Raw genomic sequence first — 19,581 nt, 5'->3', positions numbered from 1 at the left:
AGCCCAGGAGACACTGCATTCTTGTAGACCAGTAGATAAGACAGTTACCATCTACTGAGACTGAAAAAAGGTGAAATTGCTTCTGTTAATGCAAGTTTGCCATTCATGGTCAATCTATAACGCAAATTATCTGAAACAGTAAGGGATGTAAACAGAAAGCAAGCCTCAAATCTTCACGACCTACACCAGAACACCGGTAATGCTCTGAGACAGACTGCAAATTAAACCTCAGCCTTTCCAGTAGTTTCATCATAACATTGCAAAGTCTTATCAGCAGCTTAAACAGGTAACTGCAGCCTAGCTAGCAGAGTGAACTGAGGCTGCTTGAAGTCAGCTTTTTTTCTGCAGCCGGACCTGCAGGAGGAAGACAGAGATGAATGCTTGTCACATCTATACCTCACACTATGCTTAAGATACACAATTCTGTGTTTGCATTGTTTCTGTCACTGCTGTTTTCCAAAGCCTGAAAATAGCTCAGCCTTTACCAAAAAGGTATTTTATTAACTCGTGCTCTGCTAAAAAAGCATGGTTTTGGCCATAGCTCTTCCCAGAGGAGATAGCATAGAACGTCAAATCAGTACAGCCTGCCAGCACTAGCAGACAACAAGAGAACAGTTACATGGTAAGACAGGAAGAGAAACTAGGAACAGGTTGCATGGAGTACTATGGCTAAAAAGAAAATTTTAATAGTATATGGTTGTGAAGTAAGTTATTTTGTACATATAATACACATTAAACAATACATATTGATAAAGGTTGCAGGTAAGATTATTCCCCCCCCCACCCCCCAAATTGTTTATATAGCACTCAATGTTCTGGTGACTTTATTTTTAGACCTAAAATAAGATAAAGCCTATACGCATATAGGTGTTTGTGTATTATAAACTAGAACAGGCTGCCCAATGTTCTTTTCAAATTTTCAAAAGAAAGAATTTACGACTTTTTTCTCCAGAGATATAACAATCTTTAGTGAAAAAAAACCAACTCTGATTACCTTGTCTTCTATTAACCTACTGCTATTGATTTATTAATATTATGTTGACTTTAGAATGCAAGGTTTTTAGATCAGGAGAAAATATAACAGATTCAGTGGTTGTAAAGACCTATGTATTCTGGGAATCTGTGAAAGGGCATTCAAATCACTGAGCACTAAAATACAAACCACACAAATAACCATATTCGGTCTGGTTTGTTTTTTTCAAATGTTGTAAATATACAGCAGCATAACAAAAAGTTCCATTTAAGTGGTACATCCAAAAGCAGCAGGTCACTAATATGCTCCTGGAAAAGATGCAAGTTTGTCCATTCTAGATAAGCCTGTGATCAATTAACTGTGAATCCGTTATTTTCATCCTGTGTAGAAGGGGTCTTGTTACTTGCTAAATTTATTTTCCTGTTTGGACAGGAAATCATCTCGCTAGGAGTATCTCCGATTTTATTTAAATCATTTCTTATCAAAGTAATCTTCCAGAAGCAAAGGTGATCTTCCAAAAGACAGCAGCTTTAGATTTATAAGTTTATGTTCCTTATACTGTCCAAGACTTCATCATGGAACCAGGTTTCAGTAAACATATTAGAGTTTTGCAAGGCCTCGAAAAGACGCCTATAGTCTTCTGGGTATAAGTTACGTGTTTCAGCATTGTCTGGAATTTCTAGCTCTCTCAGTAATTTGCCACCATTGTCCAAGCTCCATGAACTGAAACAAACACACACACAAAAAAAAAAATAATCATGGGAGCATTTCTTTCTGTGAAAAATTAAAGAGCAAGAAACAGTATCTGAAGGTCCATTTCACTCTTTTTAGCTTCTAGAAGTTAACATCTTCCTACAACACAAGTTATTTTCAATCCATACTGCAAACAGGAAGAAACCTCTGCTAATAAGTCATATAAATACCAAATAAAGCCCCCAGCAGACATAGACAATACCAAACCACATAAGCCTCCTCCTTAGAGGGTGGGTGCCCTCCCTCCTTCCTCTGCCCCAACTGCGTAAGTCAGTAACAGGCATTACAGCATACAAAGGGGTTATTCTTCAATGCCTGGGAAATTAAAGCCAAGGTCATTTTCAAGAGGATGATTCAGTATAGCATGAGTTAGTATGGCTTATACCTCCCAGGTATTTTCTTCTCTATATAAACAGACGTATCCACTGTCTCCCCATCTACATCATTGCTATGAAAGCTAGACCTTTTAAAAATGTGCATGTACATTAACTATTTCCCAGACAACAAAAGGGTGTATGAATACACAGAAGATGCACATTAGAAGCCTTCAAGGTTAGCTCCACTTCCTGACTGAAGGATCGAGGGGACATTAGGTACCACCACTGAGCTTTAAGAAAGAAAACCATTAAGGCTCTTTGCACTTGTCTTTGCTAAATGAGTTACTGGAAATTATTAGCTTTTTTTTTTTCTTCCTGGAAATTAAATTCTATAAACTACTACCAGCAAATGAGAAAGATATTAATTATTTTCATTAAGAAGTTGAAGTCAATGCTTTCCAGACTGCAAACATTTCCCGTTTATGGGAAATGGAAATCTGATCATAAAGCAAAGTGAATAGCTCCAATGTAATACCAAAAAGAATAATTAAAGAGAGTTGCATAATTGGCAAATAAGTCTAAAGCCTAATTTTTTAATTAGATAACAGAAAGCCACTTGAGGACATCCCCACTCCACCTTTGATAACGTTCAGCTGTTTTCATTAGCGTTACTTTGATGTCTGTTATAAACTGAAACTCTTTTTCAGCTTTTCATTTCTATACCTGCAAAACCCTTGGTGACGTTTCTATTATGTCTGTAAAGTGAATGAAAACTTCTTGTAGATACATGACCTCATCTCCATGGGAGGTACAGACAATTACTGCACATCTACATTCTAAATAATAGTCGACCTTCCTGTCAAACCTCAAGTTTTCACCATCTGTGAATACAGGCCAGGAACAGTCCCCAAAATGTTGTACTGTGGGTTGCAAAAATGAAATCATCTATTCTACATGTAGATAATTTATTAAAAAAAAAAGGCAGCTGTATTTCAGCTGCACATAAGTACTGCTTTGAGAATATTTTAATATTCTCCTATATTTCTCTGAAGTATAAAAACTATAATTCTTTCTTACTTACTTTAATCTATCAGTAAGTCTAGACCTAGGTCTAGCAAGACACTGTTTCACCATGAAAATAAAGGTAGATGAATTTGTGGGCTTCAAGCCTCCTGTAAATAGATTTTGCTGAGGAGTCAGTCGTACCAAACATAAATGGTCATTTGGCAGCCACTGCAAGAAAAACAATACAAGTCATTGAGAAGTCATTTTTAAGACAGTGTCTGTCTTTAGCTAAGAGAAAGCATTTCATCTGTGCCACCGGTAACATTTCTTAAAGAGTTTTAGAAGTCTTAACAAGATGACTTAATTGGAAGCTGAGGCATTAAAATTCTGTTCTATAATGAAGATGCTTTACCTCCCCTACCCCTCAAACAGGAAAGGAACTAGAAAACACAACAGACATACTATCACTTTGGGTTTATTTTTAGTTTTTAAGACTGAACTTTCTTAGGTGAAATAGACAATACAGGCTTGATGTGAGTTCTCAAGAGATTATATGGCCTATAGTATTCCTATACTATGCAAGGTATCGGATCAGATCATTTCAACTACCTGCCTTTTGTATATAAAGATGGAATTATTTGAGTGCAACACTAAGACAATACTGCAACTTGAGGATTTTATGAAATTGGGAGGGAGCGGAGTCTTTTAACTGAAATGAACGTGCTTCTGTATCGCCAGCAATGGATATATCATCCAATAGATCTCACATCTGTACTTCTCCTAAGGCTGTCACAATACATCTTACATAATCCACCTGATATGCCTCTCTACATGGCTTTACAGCAACACGCCTAAGTGTGTAAGGCACACCCAGTCACTTACACTCACTTATAGTCATTTATATTGCGCAGTAACATTTCAAACAACACTCAATATACTACCGTAGCAGTCTCCTGAGGAAGGTAAAACCAAATATTAAGTAAACATGCTTTTATATTATTGGTATTAAATAGAAATATATTATACAAAGGAACATCATTACTTCTCTAAAAGAGAAAAATAAAGAACTTTATACAAGGTATTTTTCCACTTCTCAAATTTAGGGTTTTGAGACTCGCACTTTTCAGCAATTAACTAGCACATGGAATCTACACTGGACAAGTGAATGACCACTGTAATCAAAATGAGCAGTGTACTGATTGTGCTATTAATTGTGGTAACACTTGTATTGTTCAAGCAGGTAGATGTGACCCTGTCAGTAACTTCTTTTGAAAAAGACTTTACCTGTTCACGTCCCTTTATGCTGTTTATTCACTACATTTTTTCCATCACAGACAATAAAGATACTAGTTTACTTCAGTTTCTAAGCTAATAGCAATTCTTCACCCCACTTCTGATACATCTACATGCTGCCTCTAAATTTTAATCAGAAGAACACTTCTTAAAAAATACATGTGTAAATGCTGTTATGAAGTTATTTTAACCTTTAATTAAAAGTGGTTTAGCTGCATCTCCAAAAGGAGAAAAGTGCACACAATGATCTTACCGTGCTTTTTGGTAGTGCCCGTCCCCCATTTTTCAAATTAGTTACAAATGATGACCAAGGTTCCTATGGGAGGGAGCAAATACATTACAGAATTAAAGTGATAGAATAGAATAAAATAGAACAGAACAGAACATTTCAGTTGGAAGGGACCTACAATGATCATCTAGTCCAATTGCCTGACCAATTCAGGGCTGACCAAAAATTAAAGCATGTTATCAAGGGCATTGTCCAAATGCCTCTTAAACACTGTCAGGCTTGGGGCACTGACCACCTCTCTAGGAAGCCTGTTCCAGTGTTTGACCACCCTCTTGGTAAAGAAATGCTTCCTAATGTCCAGCCTAAGCCTCCCCTGGCACAGCGTTGAACCGCTCCCACACGTCCTATCACTGGATACCAGGGAGAAGACATCAGCACCTCCCACTCCACTTCCCCTCCTCAGGAAGCTGTAGAGAGCAATGAGGTCGCCCCTCAGCCTCCTCTTCTCCAAACTAGACAAGCCCAAAGTCCTTAGCTGCTCCTCATACGACATTCCTTCCAGCCCTTTCACCAGCTTTCTTGCCCTCCTCTGGATGCATTCAAGGACCTTTACAACCTTCTTAAATTGTGGGGCCCGGAACTGCACACAGTATTCAAGGTGAGGCTGCACCAATGCTGAACACAGCAGGATGATTACCTCTTCTGACCAGCTGGTTATACTGTCTTTGATGCCCCCCCCCCCAGGATGTGGTTTGCCCCCCTGGCTGCCAGGGCACACTGCTGACTCCTACTGAGCCTGCTGTCAACCAGCCCCCCATATCCCTTTCTGCAGGGCTGCTTGCCAGCCAATCCTCTCCCAATTTATACTCGTGCCCAGCATTACTCCATCCTAGGTGCAGAATCCAGTATTTAGACTTGTTAAATTTCATCCCATTAGTCATTGCCCAATGCTCCAATCTATCTAGATCCCTCTGCAAGGCATCTTGTTCCTCAAGAGAGTCAACAGCACCTCCCAGTTTGGTATCATCAGCAAACTTGCTAATGGTGCATTCAACTCCTGCATCCAGATGGTTGATAAATATATTGAACAGGAACGGCCCTAGAATTGAACCCTGAGGAACACCGTTGGTGACTGGTCACGAGCCAGGTGTAGCCCCCATTCACTACAGCCCTTTGAGCCCTGCTGTTGAGCCAGTTCTCCACCCAGCACACCATGAACCTGCTCATCCTGCAGTTGGACAGCTTGTCCAGAAGGATGCTGTGAGGGACAGTATCAGAAGCCTTACTAAAATCCAGAAAAACTATATCCACCGCCTTCTCTTTATCCACTAGGTGGGTGACCTTATCATAGAAGGATATCAAATTAGTTAAGCAGGACTTTCCCTTTGTGAACCTATCTTGACTGTGTCTGATGATTGCATTAGCCTTTAAATGCCTTTCAGTAGTACCCAGTATAATCTTTTCCATAATTTTTCCAGGTATTGATGTTAGACTAACAGGTCTTTAGTTCCCTGGGTCTTCCCTCAAACCGTTCTTGTAGATTGGAATAACGTTGGCTAGCTTCCAGTCAGCGGGGACCTCCCCAGACTCCCAAGACCTTTGGTAGGTGATCGAGGGGGGTCCTGCCATAACATCCGCTAGCTCCTTCAGTACTCTGGGATGAATCCCATGAGGCCCCATGGACTTGTGAACATTCAGCTGATACATCTGGTCCCTTAAAATTTCAGTGTCCACAAATGGAAAGTCACTGTTCCCACACTTGTGTTCCTCTGACTCAGGGGACCGGGCAGCCCAAGGTTGATCAGTATTATTAAAGACTGAGGCAAAAAAGGCATGGAATGCCTCTGCTTTTTTTTCATCTCCATTAGTCAGATGACCATCTCCAACAAGTATCATCTTATTCTTCAACTCCTTAATATTTACCTTAATATATACCTCATGGCATAAGGTATTTGGAAGACAATAGATAGAGAAACTTTTAATTTTAGATTAGGGAAACATTTAAACTATGAAAGTAGGTTACTTGAAAAACAGAGCACAAAGATAAATCTAAAAAGCATAAAGTAAGTGAAAGTTCATGGCCATGTGCTCATGTGGAGGTGGGGGGGGGGGGGGCAACATAAAAAAACTTTCAAGAACTAAAACATAGCATGTTTGACAAGGTAGGATAGTTATTGACTAGCAGGAGAAGCAGGCCTGCTTGGAACGTAAAGGCACCAAGACTTAAAAAAAAAAAAAATTTCTACTGAACACAGGTCAGGAAGTCAAAAGCATACATGATTGCAAAATGCAGAGGACATAACAAAGAGCAGACTATGACAGATTGGAAGAGCAGCCTTCTAGCCTCACACAACCCTTAGCAAGATGGAAGAGACTTACCTGTTGCACAAACATCTCTTTTATATCTACCAGCTTGTGAGAATAAATGTTTTTGAGTACAGTGGCTTGTAATGAAAATACTGACTTCATAGTTAATAACGATGCTGATTAAGTGAAAGTTTTACACAAAACATGACTGCTTCAGGTTTTTACATCCAGAAGTTTTCAATAGGTCTCCAACTAATTAAAATGTCAAATTAGCTTTCAATTAGTTTACGATAGTGAAACACTATAAACCCTTTCTAAAAACATGTCCATAGCATTAGACTATGTCAGCTGGTACAAAAAAACTTACCATGTGCAATAGCTGAATTTCACATCCTACTTGCCAAAGTATAGTAAGTGCTTGGTAAGCCCTCACTTCCCCAGGCTTTGCTGTTAATACCTAACAAAATGGCAAAGAAAGAGCATTTTTGTTGCAAAACTAAGATTCCCTCTTTATCTAAGCAAAATCCTTATATATATAATGAGTGGTAAGAAATTCATAATTAAATCTAAAATTCCAAGGTGAAGTTACATTAGGCCTCAAATACATACTTTGTGCTATTTTAGTACATCTTGTCAGAACACATGATTAGAAGACATTATGGCAGTCTAAGTATTTCTTTGCAGCAGTTATTTGGATAACTGAACTGTGTAGGAATTTCCAGGTTATACTTTCTGGTCCTTTTTAAGGCAGGGAAGTTTCACACAGAAGAGAAATAGATCATATTTTGTATAAAAACCATAACACAGGCAGAGTTATCAGGTCACATTGATAAGATAATATTCCCAGTAAGACACACAGGCAGAGTAAGCAAAATACCAGGTGACCTCACTGAACATTAAACAGCTTGTGCAGTCATCATCCTGATCAATGTTACACATCAGACAACTCTCAGGGCAAGAAAAAAAGAAAAACTTGTGGTTTTTCTCAATCAGGGCAAGAAGAAGTAAATAGTAGCAGGGAGATTTAACTTCTCATAATAGATTTAGAGAGCCTCGTCATATGATCAACCAAAAAAAAAAAAACCCCCAAAAAAACCCCCAAACCAAAAAGGAACCAACAGTGCCCACTAAAAGAAGGTTCCAATTGCTTTTACTTAGGTATACAACTCTCATTTAACAGGGTTCACAATAAAACCAGAAAACTTGGTGAAGAAAAACAGTGACTGCATTAAATGAATAGGCTGCCCACTATTTACTCAAAAACCTGGCCATTAAAAACATACCATTTAAGTGGATATTTCAGTGGGGGCCAACCTGTCATTTCACAGAAGAATATACTTAAGACTTTTAATTTTTTTCAGTAGGCTGTTAGACACAACACAGGTTGTGTAAGCACACCTGGAAGTCTTTGCTTACTTCAAGTAATTAAAGGTTTGTGGCTCTGTATGAACCTCACAGTTTCGCAGAAAGAAAGGGTACCCTTGAACTATAAGTACAGTTCTAGAGGTTTGGGAAAGCGTAAATTAGGAACACATAACCCAGAAAGCTGCTCTGCACCTTAGTGTACAGAACCTTAATAAAAAGGTGTGTAAATCACTCATATTTTGCCTGTTTTTTTCAGTACTGCATACAAAAGTGGACCAAGAGGACAAGCACCTGAGTATGGTATTTAGTAACTCTCAATCCTCTTCACAAGGCATTTTGAATTCAGCCTTCATTGACTATTACCTGCAACTAGTAAACAATTTTGTTGCAAAAGCACGTTACAGAATTTAAGCACCTCACAAGTTACAATGGAAAGCAGCTAGTCTGCTGCTGCATATCCTTCTCAAGGACCAGTCTTCACATTTGTAAGATTTGTGGTTATGTGACAACAGAATGTTTCTCGACAGTGCTACTACTGCATAAAGACAACAAGTAGGAAACAGACAAGACTTAAAAATTCTGCCAGAAAAAAGAAATTCACTAGCAAAAACAGTAACTATACAATATAAATGTTTTTGTGTTCTGTGAAGCACTACTTATTCTTCACTACCTGTAAAATCTCTTACACATACCTTGTACTCTTTTTCACTTATAAAGATGTTGAGTTCTACTCTTCCATATCTGTATATGGAACTGCATTCATACAGGGCAAAAAGAAGCCTCCAAAGTGTGTTCCTTTCCTTTTTTTGTGGTAAGATTCCAAAAATTTTCAGAGGTACATCTGTTTCAATAGTGTGTAAAAGTATCTTTAAAATTTTGCAGTATGTACTAGACAATCTCATTAATGCTGATGTTTAAACTACAAACAACTGAGAAAAGAAACTCTGTCAGTTCATGTTGTTCAATAATCTAATACAATTCAAGCTTTAGTCAAAGCTTAGCCCAGTTTGCATTAGACTAAACCTTTAATAAAGGCAAGCAAATACCTGAGATTTCATATTTCCACAAGGGCTTTTTAAAGCTATCAAGAACCTAGATAAAGCTGAAATGTAGGAAATGGCATCCATTAATCCAGCATATATATTAAATAGAACATATACCTCAAGCAAATCCCAAAGATTTTGCCAAACTGCCTATGCACCCTTCAAATGTATTTGTAACATGTTTGATCATATACACATACCTGCCCTCCAAGGAACTGCTGCTACACCCATGGTTTCAAAGAGTTTGTCAGAACACATAGCAGGTGGTTTCACTGTTCCAGTCACCAAAGGATCCAGTCTGAAGAAGTCACCATAAATTACCTTTAATTGTCCATCCAGGCTATTCTCTAGGGACTGAATAAAATTAGTTTCAGCTGAAGAAATCTGGATGCAGTAACCTGTCTTGCAAAACACCCAACCCAAACAAAAAAACGTTCAAGCACTACCTAAAATTGTTACCTAGTTAACAAGAGTCAAATCTCAGAGCTGCTTCTTACAGCTGATAAAAAGAATAGCTTCCTTCATTGTGCAGGACATTTTGACATTTTTGTGCTGTTCAACTGGAGCTTTAAAACACATTCTTAAATTAGTAAAATGTTCTGCAATGTTTTGCAAAAAAAGCTATACTCAACTAAGCAAACCACTGCATTTAATGATTTGCAACTGCAATTCTTCATATATGCAGACAGAATGCCTTTTATACACATTTTAAGTCAGGTGGGAGTCTTTGGTTCCAAACCTCTACTTTACAGCACTGTAACACAATCCTTCTAGTGCAACTTCTGCAGCTCTATGTCTGACCACCTTTGAATCCACACAAAGCCAAGGTGAACAGAAGAGTACAACACACGTAAGTGTCTTAATGTTACCAGTCAATTGCAGGACAACAGATTAAATAATACCATGAGATAATCAGAATAACCAAGACTATTTTTAAGATTTCTTAAAGCTACATACAGACATCTTGCTTAAACACACAAAACTACAATGACTCTGATTAGTATTAGCCTCAAATTTATGCATGAAACTATTCATAGGAAGACTATGAACTTGAATTCCTACATACACAAAATATCAAATCAATTGATTATAAAAGTGTGTTGCTGAACACGCAATGTAAAACCAAACAATACTTACTATTATTAAGTGTTATTTCAGATGTTACAAGTAACAATCACTAGCTAATTCCTTTTTGATCCAATTGTAAGTTAATTTCTTTTTTTCCCCTTTAAGTTTTAGAAATGTGCTACCAAATCAAAAGTGTACCTGTAAGTTTGGAAGAAAAGCTGAGTTGCTTTCCAGAGCTACCACTCTAACACCTGCATTGAGCAGAGTTCGGGTCAAGATTCCAGGACCTGAAGGGGGAAAACAAAAAAAAATAATTTAAAAAGCACTTTTTTTCTAAGTGATTTTCCTTTAGTGATTTTACCAACACAACACTTGGGACATACCACCTTCAACAGGAGATAACTTGTGTTTGTTTAAACACACTTCAAAACAAGAGTTAGAAAAAACATTTACATGCAGCCTGCCTGAGATTGCTCAGTGAATTACACTAAGCACAGCATTACAGTCAGATAGGGAGGAACGTTAGATATAATGTTTCAAATATTTCTACTGCTATTTCCTCTGCCAGCTGAAATATACCTTGAAACCTTACCCATATGATCTCTACAGGTAAAATACCCTCTGCAGAAATGTAAAAAAATATTAAGTAACTGCAGAGGGCTAGCTGCATAATGGCCCACAGCCTTAGGCACGCATTTGCTGACAAGAGATAAAGTTCACCTACAAAACCAAGAATATTACCAGGACAGAAATTTACATCTTTACTACCTCTATAGCAAAGTTTTAACACCAGCGACTCAAGTCTCCAGGCTGAGCACTCACTCATTCCCCGCAAAGCTCTGTGTAAACGGACCCCCCTCGCCACCCGCCCCAGGCATACCGCAGTGCCGCGGCACCCACACGGACTTGGCGGTCGCCAACGCCCGCCCAGGAGGACACTAGGGCGGCGGCCGGCGCAGCCCCCCAGCACGGATCCCGTCCTGGAGGGCCCGGGCAGCGCCGCCGCGGAACGGAGCCGCCACCCCCACCCGAAATCCCGGGCGAGGCAGGGCCCCGTCCCCCTACCTCAGCACCACCACCTCTCCGCGGCCCCCGAAGAGCAGTGTCGGGGGCCCGATACCGCCGGTGGCGAGGGCGGCAGCTGACGCTGACCCCACAAGGTCACTGGGGCGCGCCGAGCAGCGCCGCGTCCCGGCGGCCCCGGGGACGCCTCAGCCCCAGAGAGGCCCACCGCCGGAGGGCAGCGGGAAGGCGGGTGGAGGAAGGACGGCCGGAGCCTCGGGGCAGCTTACCGGGCGCGCACTCGAGCAGGACGGGCCGGGGGCCGGGACTAGCTCCGCCCTGCAGGCAGCGCTGCACGGTGCGCGCTAACTGCGGGCAGGCGATGAAGCGGCGGAGCGGAGCGCGGATCCGCTGCAGCTGCTGCGCCTGCTGCACCAGCCGTTCCGCCTCCGCCGCCTCCGGCACCCGCAGGCCCGGGCTCGGCCACTGCCCCGCCGCCCGCCTCGCTGTCGCCCAGCACGGCCGCAGCCCGCACAGCAGCGGCCGCAGCCCCGCCGCCAGAGCCGCCGCCAGGAGACGGCGGCAGCCCGCAGCGCCCGGCGGGGCCCGGCCTGCCAGCATCACTGCGCCGCCACCGACCCGCGCTAGGCAGCACCGGGAGCGTCACTTCCGCCTCTCCCCGGCCTCTCTAGCGCTCTTCCGCTCTATCGTCGGAGGTCTCTCGTCCCGCCGTCTTCTCTATGGTGCCAGCCCTGCACCGCCGGGAGCCTGCGGCAACGGCGGCGCGGCAGGACCATCCCCCTCGCCTCCACGCCATGCCGGGTGGCGCGTCCCGGCCGCCCGAGCCGTCACGGAGCTGAGGTGAGCTGACGGGGGCTTATCCGCAGGAGGCGAAGGGGAGATGTTTCCCCCGGTGCCGCGCACCGCCGCCTTCCGCTCGTCCCGGCCGCGGCCGGGGACTACGGGGCGGGGGGGGCGGGGGTGAGGGCCGCCGGGCGGGCGGCGGGAGGGTGCCGTCCCCGCCGCCTCGGCTTGCGAGGCGGCGGGGACGGCACCCTCCCGCCGCCCGCCCGGCGGCGAAGCTCCGCCGTGAGGCGACCGAGCGAGCGCGCGCGGGCGGCTGTTAAACGGCCGCGGCGCGGGGAGGCCAGCACCGGCCAGGCAGGGCGGGCTGAGCTCTCTACCCGCCTCAGCCGGGATGGCAGGTGCCGGCGCTGCAGTTCCTTCACCCGGAGCGGTACCTCTGGGGCTGAACCGAAGGGATAAGTCGTGTGGCGGCGGTTGGTCGTTGAGGAGCGGGGGAGGCTTCGGCCGGCAAGAAACGTTTTGCCGGGCGCCGGTGGAGGGATGTCTGCTCGGTTTGTTGGTGGAAGTCCCAGGAGCTACGTATTTAGTTTGAGGTTTGCCTGGGTGTTTCTCGGGAGTCTTTGATCTCCGCGTCTGCAGCTAAATAGTCACTTGGGGACTCGGTTCTTTGTATCGCCCTGCTGCCTTCAGCAGGTGCAGGATCCTGCTCCGGCCCATCTCCGACAGCAGTCCTTCTCGGCTTCTTTCTGCCCGATGCTGTCTTGCAATTACGTTTTAGGTAAAACCAGTAATTCAATAGCAGCGACAATGTCCTTTCAACGATTTCCCTAATGCCTTAACGAGAAATAACTTTAGAATCATCTTCAAAACGTATTCAAGTTCTGTGAAACTGGAGTTCATCCTTCAGGTATACTGTGCTAAAACCTGTCAGTGGCAGGTGAGTGGCTGTGGTGTGATAGAGTTCTGGCAAAGGGGAGAGAGAATCCTCCCAAACGTGTTTCCCTGCTCCCTGTCTAGTTTGTGCAGAAGGCAAGAGTGATCTGGCAATGATGGAGCAGACTGGTCTTCAAATTAATGGCTCAAAAGTAGACTTTCCATATGATTTTGTGCAAAATGCTTAATTTCTTATATCTCACTTGGTTTGTAAAGTAAGAAATTGACACATGCCTACTTACTAAACAAAGTCATTTTGTTTGACGTATCTCTATTAAACAGAACCTGGGACAGAAAATTGTGGCTTTGCTATTCTCTGGTGGATCTGCATGTGGCATGAGGAGGGGCTGGGCTGAATTTAGGAAAGATTGCAGATGCCTTGTTGAATGCAGCAGTTCTTCATATCTGCAATTTATTTTCAAATACTCTGCTCTTTTACACTGAGTGCTGTAATAGTCTTCCCTGTGCCTTAAGGGAAATGGGCAGACTGTTCAGCTGGATGATGGGATAGACCTCAACCCATTTTTAAACTGGACTTTATGTTTTTAATAGCTTTTTCCCTCTCATTAATTAGTCTGATAATTCAGAAATTCATAGGACTTTTAGAACATCAAGCAGAACTTGGTTTTCTTAAAGCAAGTGTTTAGTAATGTCCTAATTCAGCATTCCTTATCAAAGTTTATTGATAGCTATGGCCACGGAAAGGTTACGTGTGTTGTATTCCATATATTTTTAAGGTTAATTAAAAAATTTGGGAATTTTTTGTTGCCAGTCAGAGTGTTCAGGAGTGCTAGGGTCATCTTTGAATGGGCTGTTCAGAGTAATTGAGATTATTCAGAGAAGTGTTTGCTAAGTAAAGCCAAAATGCCCTGACATTCTTCATGCACTAGGAATGGTACACTTTTCTTCATATTTGTATTTACTTTAGCTTAGCACTTACCTGCATTGGACCATAGATACCTATAGGATAAATTTATGATTCTTTTTTTCTTTTCCTAGAACTGCCAGATATATACTGAAGTTTGCATGCATAAAGGACTACCTCTTTCTGACCTGGTCATTATCCTTGAGAAACTGATGAAACCTTAGGAAAATGGTAAGTGTTGTACATTTTTTGTTTAGAAATTACAATGCAGAATGTAATGTTTAATACATTAAAGTGTATCTCAAGGACATTTGAACAGTTATTTTTAAGTTAATGGATGATTGTGGCATATATTTTCTAATTTAATCCAGCTAGTGCCACATGGTAATATTTGAATTTACAGTCTTACCTCATAGAGCCTTATGTCTTTGTAATTTAAGTGCATTGTTGGGTGCTCTGAAATTATTGTTTCCTCCTAATTATTGGTTTTTTTAAATGAATCAGAGAAGGAATCAGAAGGGTTACCTGTTTGATTGGATTCCAGCCTATGCTTGAACCAAAAGAGCTCATTAGTTGTATGGGTCAAAAAGATCAGTGAAGAGATTTTTTTTTTTTTCTCAATGCTTCTACATGTCTTCTGCATTTGCTTTTATTTGGCTCCATTTAAAGTGTAATTTTTAAGTTAATATTAAAGCATTAGCCTTTTAGTATTATTTTGCTATGTATTAACCACTTAGCCATAGTAAATATTGACAAGCATTTCTAAGTAAGGGGGAAAATTGCAGTAGTACATACATCTTAATGTCAGTTTTTTAAACTCTTATGCCCATACTTCATTTTTAAGTACAAATTCAGTAGAATTCCCATCTTGCAGAAAAAAACCCAAGAGGTATGTGAATGGAAATTTGCAGGATCATAATTTTTATTGTCCTGTTAGTGATGCTTATTGTTAGAGACTCCTATTTTGCTCAGAATACAGATTAAGTTTGTTAGCATATAATTGTTTCAGAAACTCTTTATGTTTCTGTTTTATTCGCCATAACCCATTTTATCATTAACTCATTGTAAAATTTTAAGATTTACTATTAATATTGATTGTTCTTTTTTTTAAATTATGCATATATTGAAAGGCTTACCTGTTACCAAATACCACCTTTAATGTGAATTTTAAAAAAAGCTTAAAAAAAACAGAACTGATGTTCAGAAAGAAGAGCTGAAATAATCACTTAAACATATTAGCTTCACTAATGTGAAAATAAAATAATCTGCTACATGCTTGAATTGGCAGAAATGTCTCTGTGCCTTGCTGAGATGCAGGATGTCACAGAATTATTGTTTTCACTTATTTTATTCAGCATACTTCGGTAGTCTTGTTGTAATACTTTGGATGGTGGCCAAGGAAAATAGTAGGAGGAGTGGTAAGAGATTTCTTCGAAAGTGCTGTAAGCGCTGTGCACTCAGGAAAATAGTCTCTAGGAAGAATTATTTTTTAAAAATCAGAAGGTAGCCTCATTCTTTTGTCCTATTCCCTTGTCATCAGTGTCCCCCCCTCCAAGCCCATACCTGCACAAAGGAAACGTCTCAAGGACTGAAGTAGCATTTAATTCTATGCCACAATCTGGTTTGAGATCCAGTAAGTTTGCAACCTGTGGGTTGTATTGGACATCTTCCTTCAAAGTGAAAATCAGTCTTTATAATGTCAGCAACGTTGTATTTAGAGCCACTATGCTTTATAAACCTTAACTTACTGCTTTTCTAGGTATAATCTGTTGACAATGAAAAATGGTTGGACGCTTGGATTTGGTGGGGGGCTGGGTGGGGAGTAGAGGTTTTTTTGCTATTGGCCAAGCTATTAGTAGTAAGGGAAATAAGAATCCAGGGTTCCTTGGAAGCCTGCCTGCTCCATGTGACAGTGTAGCTTCCAGCCTAGCGCTGAAAACCTGATTAATAGGGAATTACTGTCCATTAAAAGTGGGCTAGATCAGTTGTGCAGATCACTGGAGAGTGAGTGCTCAGGTACCAATTAAGTGAAACTATCAAGTTAGTTCTCCTTTGAGATTGTTTTTGAGCAGTAGGTGTGTGGTCATGTATGTTAGTATAAGCTTATTTGGAAAAAAAAAAAGTTAAACCACTCCTCCTTTGCTATTTTTTCTGTTGTAATAACATGCTGTTTAATAGGAAAGCACTTTCACACCAGGTGCAGATTGACTTTGCAGACTTACAAACACTGCAGCAAAGTTCACAGATGACAAAAGAGCCATTCAGCACAAAAATAAACATTTTTAAATGAGCTGATGCCTTGAATTCTGTCCCTACTGATGCTAGTAACAGTGTCCACATCTTATTTTCCCTTATAATGAACACTAAGCAGCAATATTTTTGACATTTTCAGTGGAGAGGCAAAGGGTTCTGTAGTGTGAAGACTGTTGCATAAGCTGTGTATCGTAAGACATTTTGGCAGGGGTACAAACTTTCTCACTGTGCTATATCTGTTCTGTGTATACAGAGAAACACAGTCCCTAGGGCTATCAATCTGGCATCTTTCGTCAGCACTAAATTTACTGCAAATACTTTTTGTGTGCATGCAAAAAAGAAGTGCTATTAAATCTTTGTGGACAGGAGTAAAAACATTCAAATAGGTGCATCTTCTGTTTACTTCTCTCAGAACTCCTCTTCATTGAATTCTGAGGAGCACATTCTACTGACTCAAATTCACTCAGCCTGTGTTTGTGTGCATATCTTGTTATAAGTCTTTATTTTGAATGCTTTGGCAATGTTATCTTGCTCAAGAGCTTGTTATGCTAAAGATTTTTTTACTCTTTTTTTACTTATTTATCTACTTACTGTATAACTGTGATGTCTTTGAAAATGTGTTGCTGACTTAGAAGGAAAGTGTAGAGGAGAAATGATGTTAGCGTCAAATATTTCTGTAGACAAATTTTGGTGTGTTGCACGCTTGCTTTTTAGGAACAGAATTGCTTAGGAGTGTGAAGTTTTTTCTACTGTTTTTTCCAATACACTGCTCCATCTGTCCAAACTGAATTGCTAACGTGTAGCCTTATAATGTGAGCTTTAACACTGCTTTTCTCTGTCCATGGGATTCATTTAATTTTCTTATTTTGTTTGGAAAAATAATATTACCCTGCAGGACAAATTGAGATTAATTCAGAATATCTTTGGGATTTAAAAAAAAACAAACAACTAATCCTGGTGTTTGTTTTATCATTACAACATGAGCATGTTAGGAAGATTTTTAGGTTCAGTTGATGCATATGTCATTGAAATAATATAGAATTTTGTAGTGTACACTTTGGAGGTTCTTTCTAATGGTTAAAATTTGGAATTTTGTGTGCTTTTAGCCTCAAAGCGAGGGCGTAATGATCTTACCACTTTAGACCAACATCTCAGCTGGACCTGCATCACAGTTCAGGTGTTGTTCATTCTGTTGTTACAGTGTTACAGTTGACTAATGGCAAAATAAACAAATTGGGGGCATCTGTTGTAAAACTTACAAGTTTCTAAGTTGTTCGGTATATTTTGGCATCTTCCTTTATTCATGTCTTTATAAAATAAAGTGACATTCACAGTGCAGAGCTTATACATTTGATCTCAGGAAGACTTTATGACAGCTGGCACATAAAATTACCCTTTATCCACTGTTGTTTGGTAGCTGCTTAGTTTCCTATGTGGATTTCTTTTTTTCTCATGGAAGACTATTAAAGTCTACTATTTTAGCACTGAAATATGACATCATTAGTACAAGGAGAAATAGTAATCATTCAGTGTCTCTATAGGCTGTAAATCTCCTCCTGTCTCGGTATAATTTAAACTGTCTTAGTTTGGGTTCTAAATGAAATTAGTTTTTACCCTCTTACGGTACTGATGCTAGGTTTTATTAATGTTTGTGATATTTGGGACTTTCCAATGGAAAAATGCTTTTTTTAATGGAAGCTACTACTTAAAGTGGTCTTGATAATAAGAGTTTTCTGAAAAACTGATCTAAAACAAATTAGATCTCTGTTTACAGGCTCAGGTATTACACACATTCAAATTCTAATAGAAAAACTGATAACTGTGTGCTTCAGAAAGCCTCTCCAAGATCTATTAATCAAAAGTATGCGTAAATTATTAGAGACAGCTCATATAGCTAGTATGTATTTACACAATTAGAGCTGAAATGAATTACCTTTATAACTTCCTGTTGGAAAGGGGAGAGTTGAAACAGCACTCAGGGCTAAATTCACCACTGGGTTTAAGTGGTCGCAGCTTCATTAACTTCAATCAAGTTACACCAGTGATTAATTTTGGGGAGATAGTGATTTGTTTAACATAGGCCTTCTGGTTTATACGCGACTGAGTTCTCACTCATGCATTTAAGGGCAAAAAACTTGATCAAATTTAAGTGTCTGTTTTGTACCTCTTTACAGTCGTTGTATGGTCCCCTTTACCACAATATCTATTTCACAATCTTTTTAATGTATTCATCTGTTACATCCCTGTGAAATAAAGCAGTATTTTGCACTTAAGGAATGCATTAAAGATGGTGTAACAGTTTGACTGACTTCATGGAGAAGGTTCAGAGCAAAGAAAGGATTTCATCTCAGTTGTTTGTATCTGACACTGAATAATGTAGAAATGAGACCATCCTTCCCTTCTGAAATACAAAACCAACTGATGCAACGTTTTGCTAGAGCTGCTGGATATTCTAATTCTCTAATGATGACAGTTATTGAAGCTCTAACAATTAGCTCTGTTCTTAATTAATGTTCCGGTTGGACCAACAGGTTTGATAACAAGAATTGTTTCATAAATTTTATGGACAGATTTCCATTCCATTTGTGGTTGCTTCTGGCCTTGATATGATTTAGGACCTAAGTGAATATTTTCAGCATGCTAATTTTCTTTGTATTGATGAGGGCTATAAAACTTGCTCATCTCTCAGGTATAAATTATGGAATTCAATCTCACTATGAAATTCAACTGTCAGAAAGTCTTGAACGCTCTTGTTTCTTCAGATGGGCAATTTTTAGATTTTTTTTCTTCTTGCATCTCCATTTCAAGGGACTGTTTTCTGTCATTTCTGCCTTTCCATATATGTTTAAAGTTGTTACCTGAGATTGCAAGGGATTTTAGATAATTGTGCGCTTTTTACCTACCTCTTATGAGGTGGTAGGATCTATCAGCTTTCTCAGGTCCTGGTGAAGTAAAGATTTGGATAAGAGTGAGCTGATCTGATTAGTTCTCATAAAGTAGTCTGTACTCATTTGTAGGACTTCCCCCCCCCCCACCTCCGCATAAGAAAAAAGTACCCATCCTAGAAAAGATGCATGAATTTGTCTAGTAGGAAGTTTTGAATTTTTGTTATACTTTGTAATCAAATTTGTACACATGTTCTGAAGTGTAATTACAACCTGGGAGTTGTTCAATTAGAAGGAAAATATAAAAATCAAAAAAGGCAAATTACTTCTCATAAGACTTAAAAAGAGATTCCTGCATCCCAAGGCAGGACCAGTTACTCATAGGTTATTCCTGACCAATGTTTGTCTAGACTGTTTATAAAAGTGCTGCAGTGATGAGAGTTCTCTATCCTCCTAAAACAGTCTATTCTACTGCCTTTCTAC

At 40.3% G+C, this 19,581-nt stretch overlaps 2 protein-coding genes across 9 annotated transcripts in view; one reads left to right on the top strand and one right to left on the bottom strand.

The window, feature by feature from the left end:
* Positions 1–661: 661 nt before the first annotated feature.
* On the bottom strand, positions 662–11,988 carry TFB2M (transcription factor B2, mitochondrial). Its single transcript, XM_030036117.2, has 8 exons — positions 11,646–11,988; positions 10,552–10,640; positions 9,486–9,639; positions 8,935–9,083; positions 7,245–7,334; positions 4,595–4,657; positions 3,125–3,276; positions 662–1,696 (listed from the first exon to the last, which is right to left on the bottom strand). The coding sequence occupies exons 1-8, from the start codon at positions 11,974–11,976 to the stop codon at positions 1,510–1,512; spliced, it is 1,215 nt and encodes a 404-aa protein (XP_029891977.1). The 5' UTR covers positions 11,977–11,988; the 3' UTR covers positions 662–1,509.
* A 35-nt stretch (positions 11,989–12,023) lies between these two features.
* Positions 12,024–19,581, top strand: part of CNST (consortin, connexin sorting protein) — a 55,232-nt gene continuing 47,674 nt past the window's right edge. Inside the window, exons 1-4 of one of the 8 annotated variants that reach the window (XM_041128491.1) lie at positions 12,024–12,216; positions 12,941–13,099; positions 14,095–14,191; positions 15,501–15,593. The gene's annotated coding sequence lies outside the window, so the exon portion shown is untranslated. Of the gene's footprint in view, positions 12,217–12,451; positions 13,100–13,443; positions 13,806–14,094; positions 14,192–15,500; positions 15,660–19,581 lie in introns of those variants that run through there. The other 7 variants (XM_041128490.1, XM_041128492.1, XM_030036109.2 and 4 more) reach the window with 7 other exon arrangements.

The sequence above is a fragment of the Aquila chrysaetos genome, chromosome 13 (genome assembly GCF_900496995.4).
Source record: "Aquila chrysaetos chrysaetos chromosome 13, bAquChr1.4, whole genome shotgun sequence".
NCBI classification, from domain to species: domain Eukaryota; kingdom Metazoa; phylum Chordata; class Aves; order Accipitriformes; family Accipitridae; genus Aquila; species Aquila chrysaetos.
The sequence above is the reverse complement of the archived record's forward strand: the minus strand, read 5'-3'. Positions and strand labels throughout refer to the sequence as shown.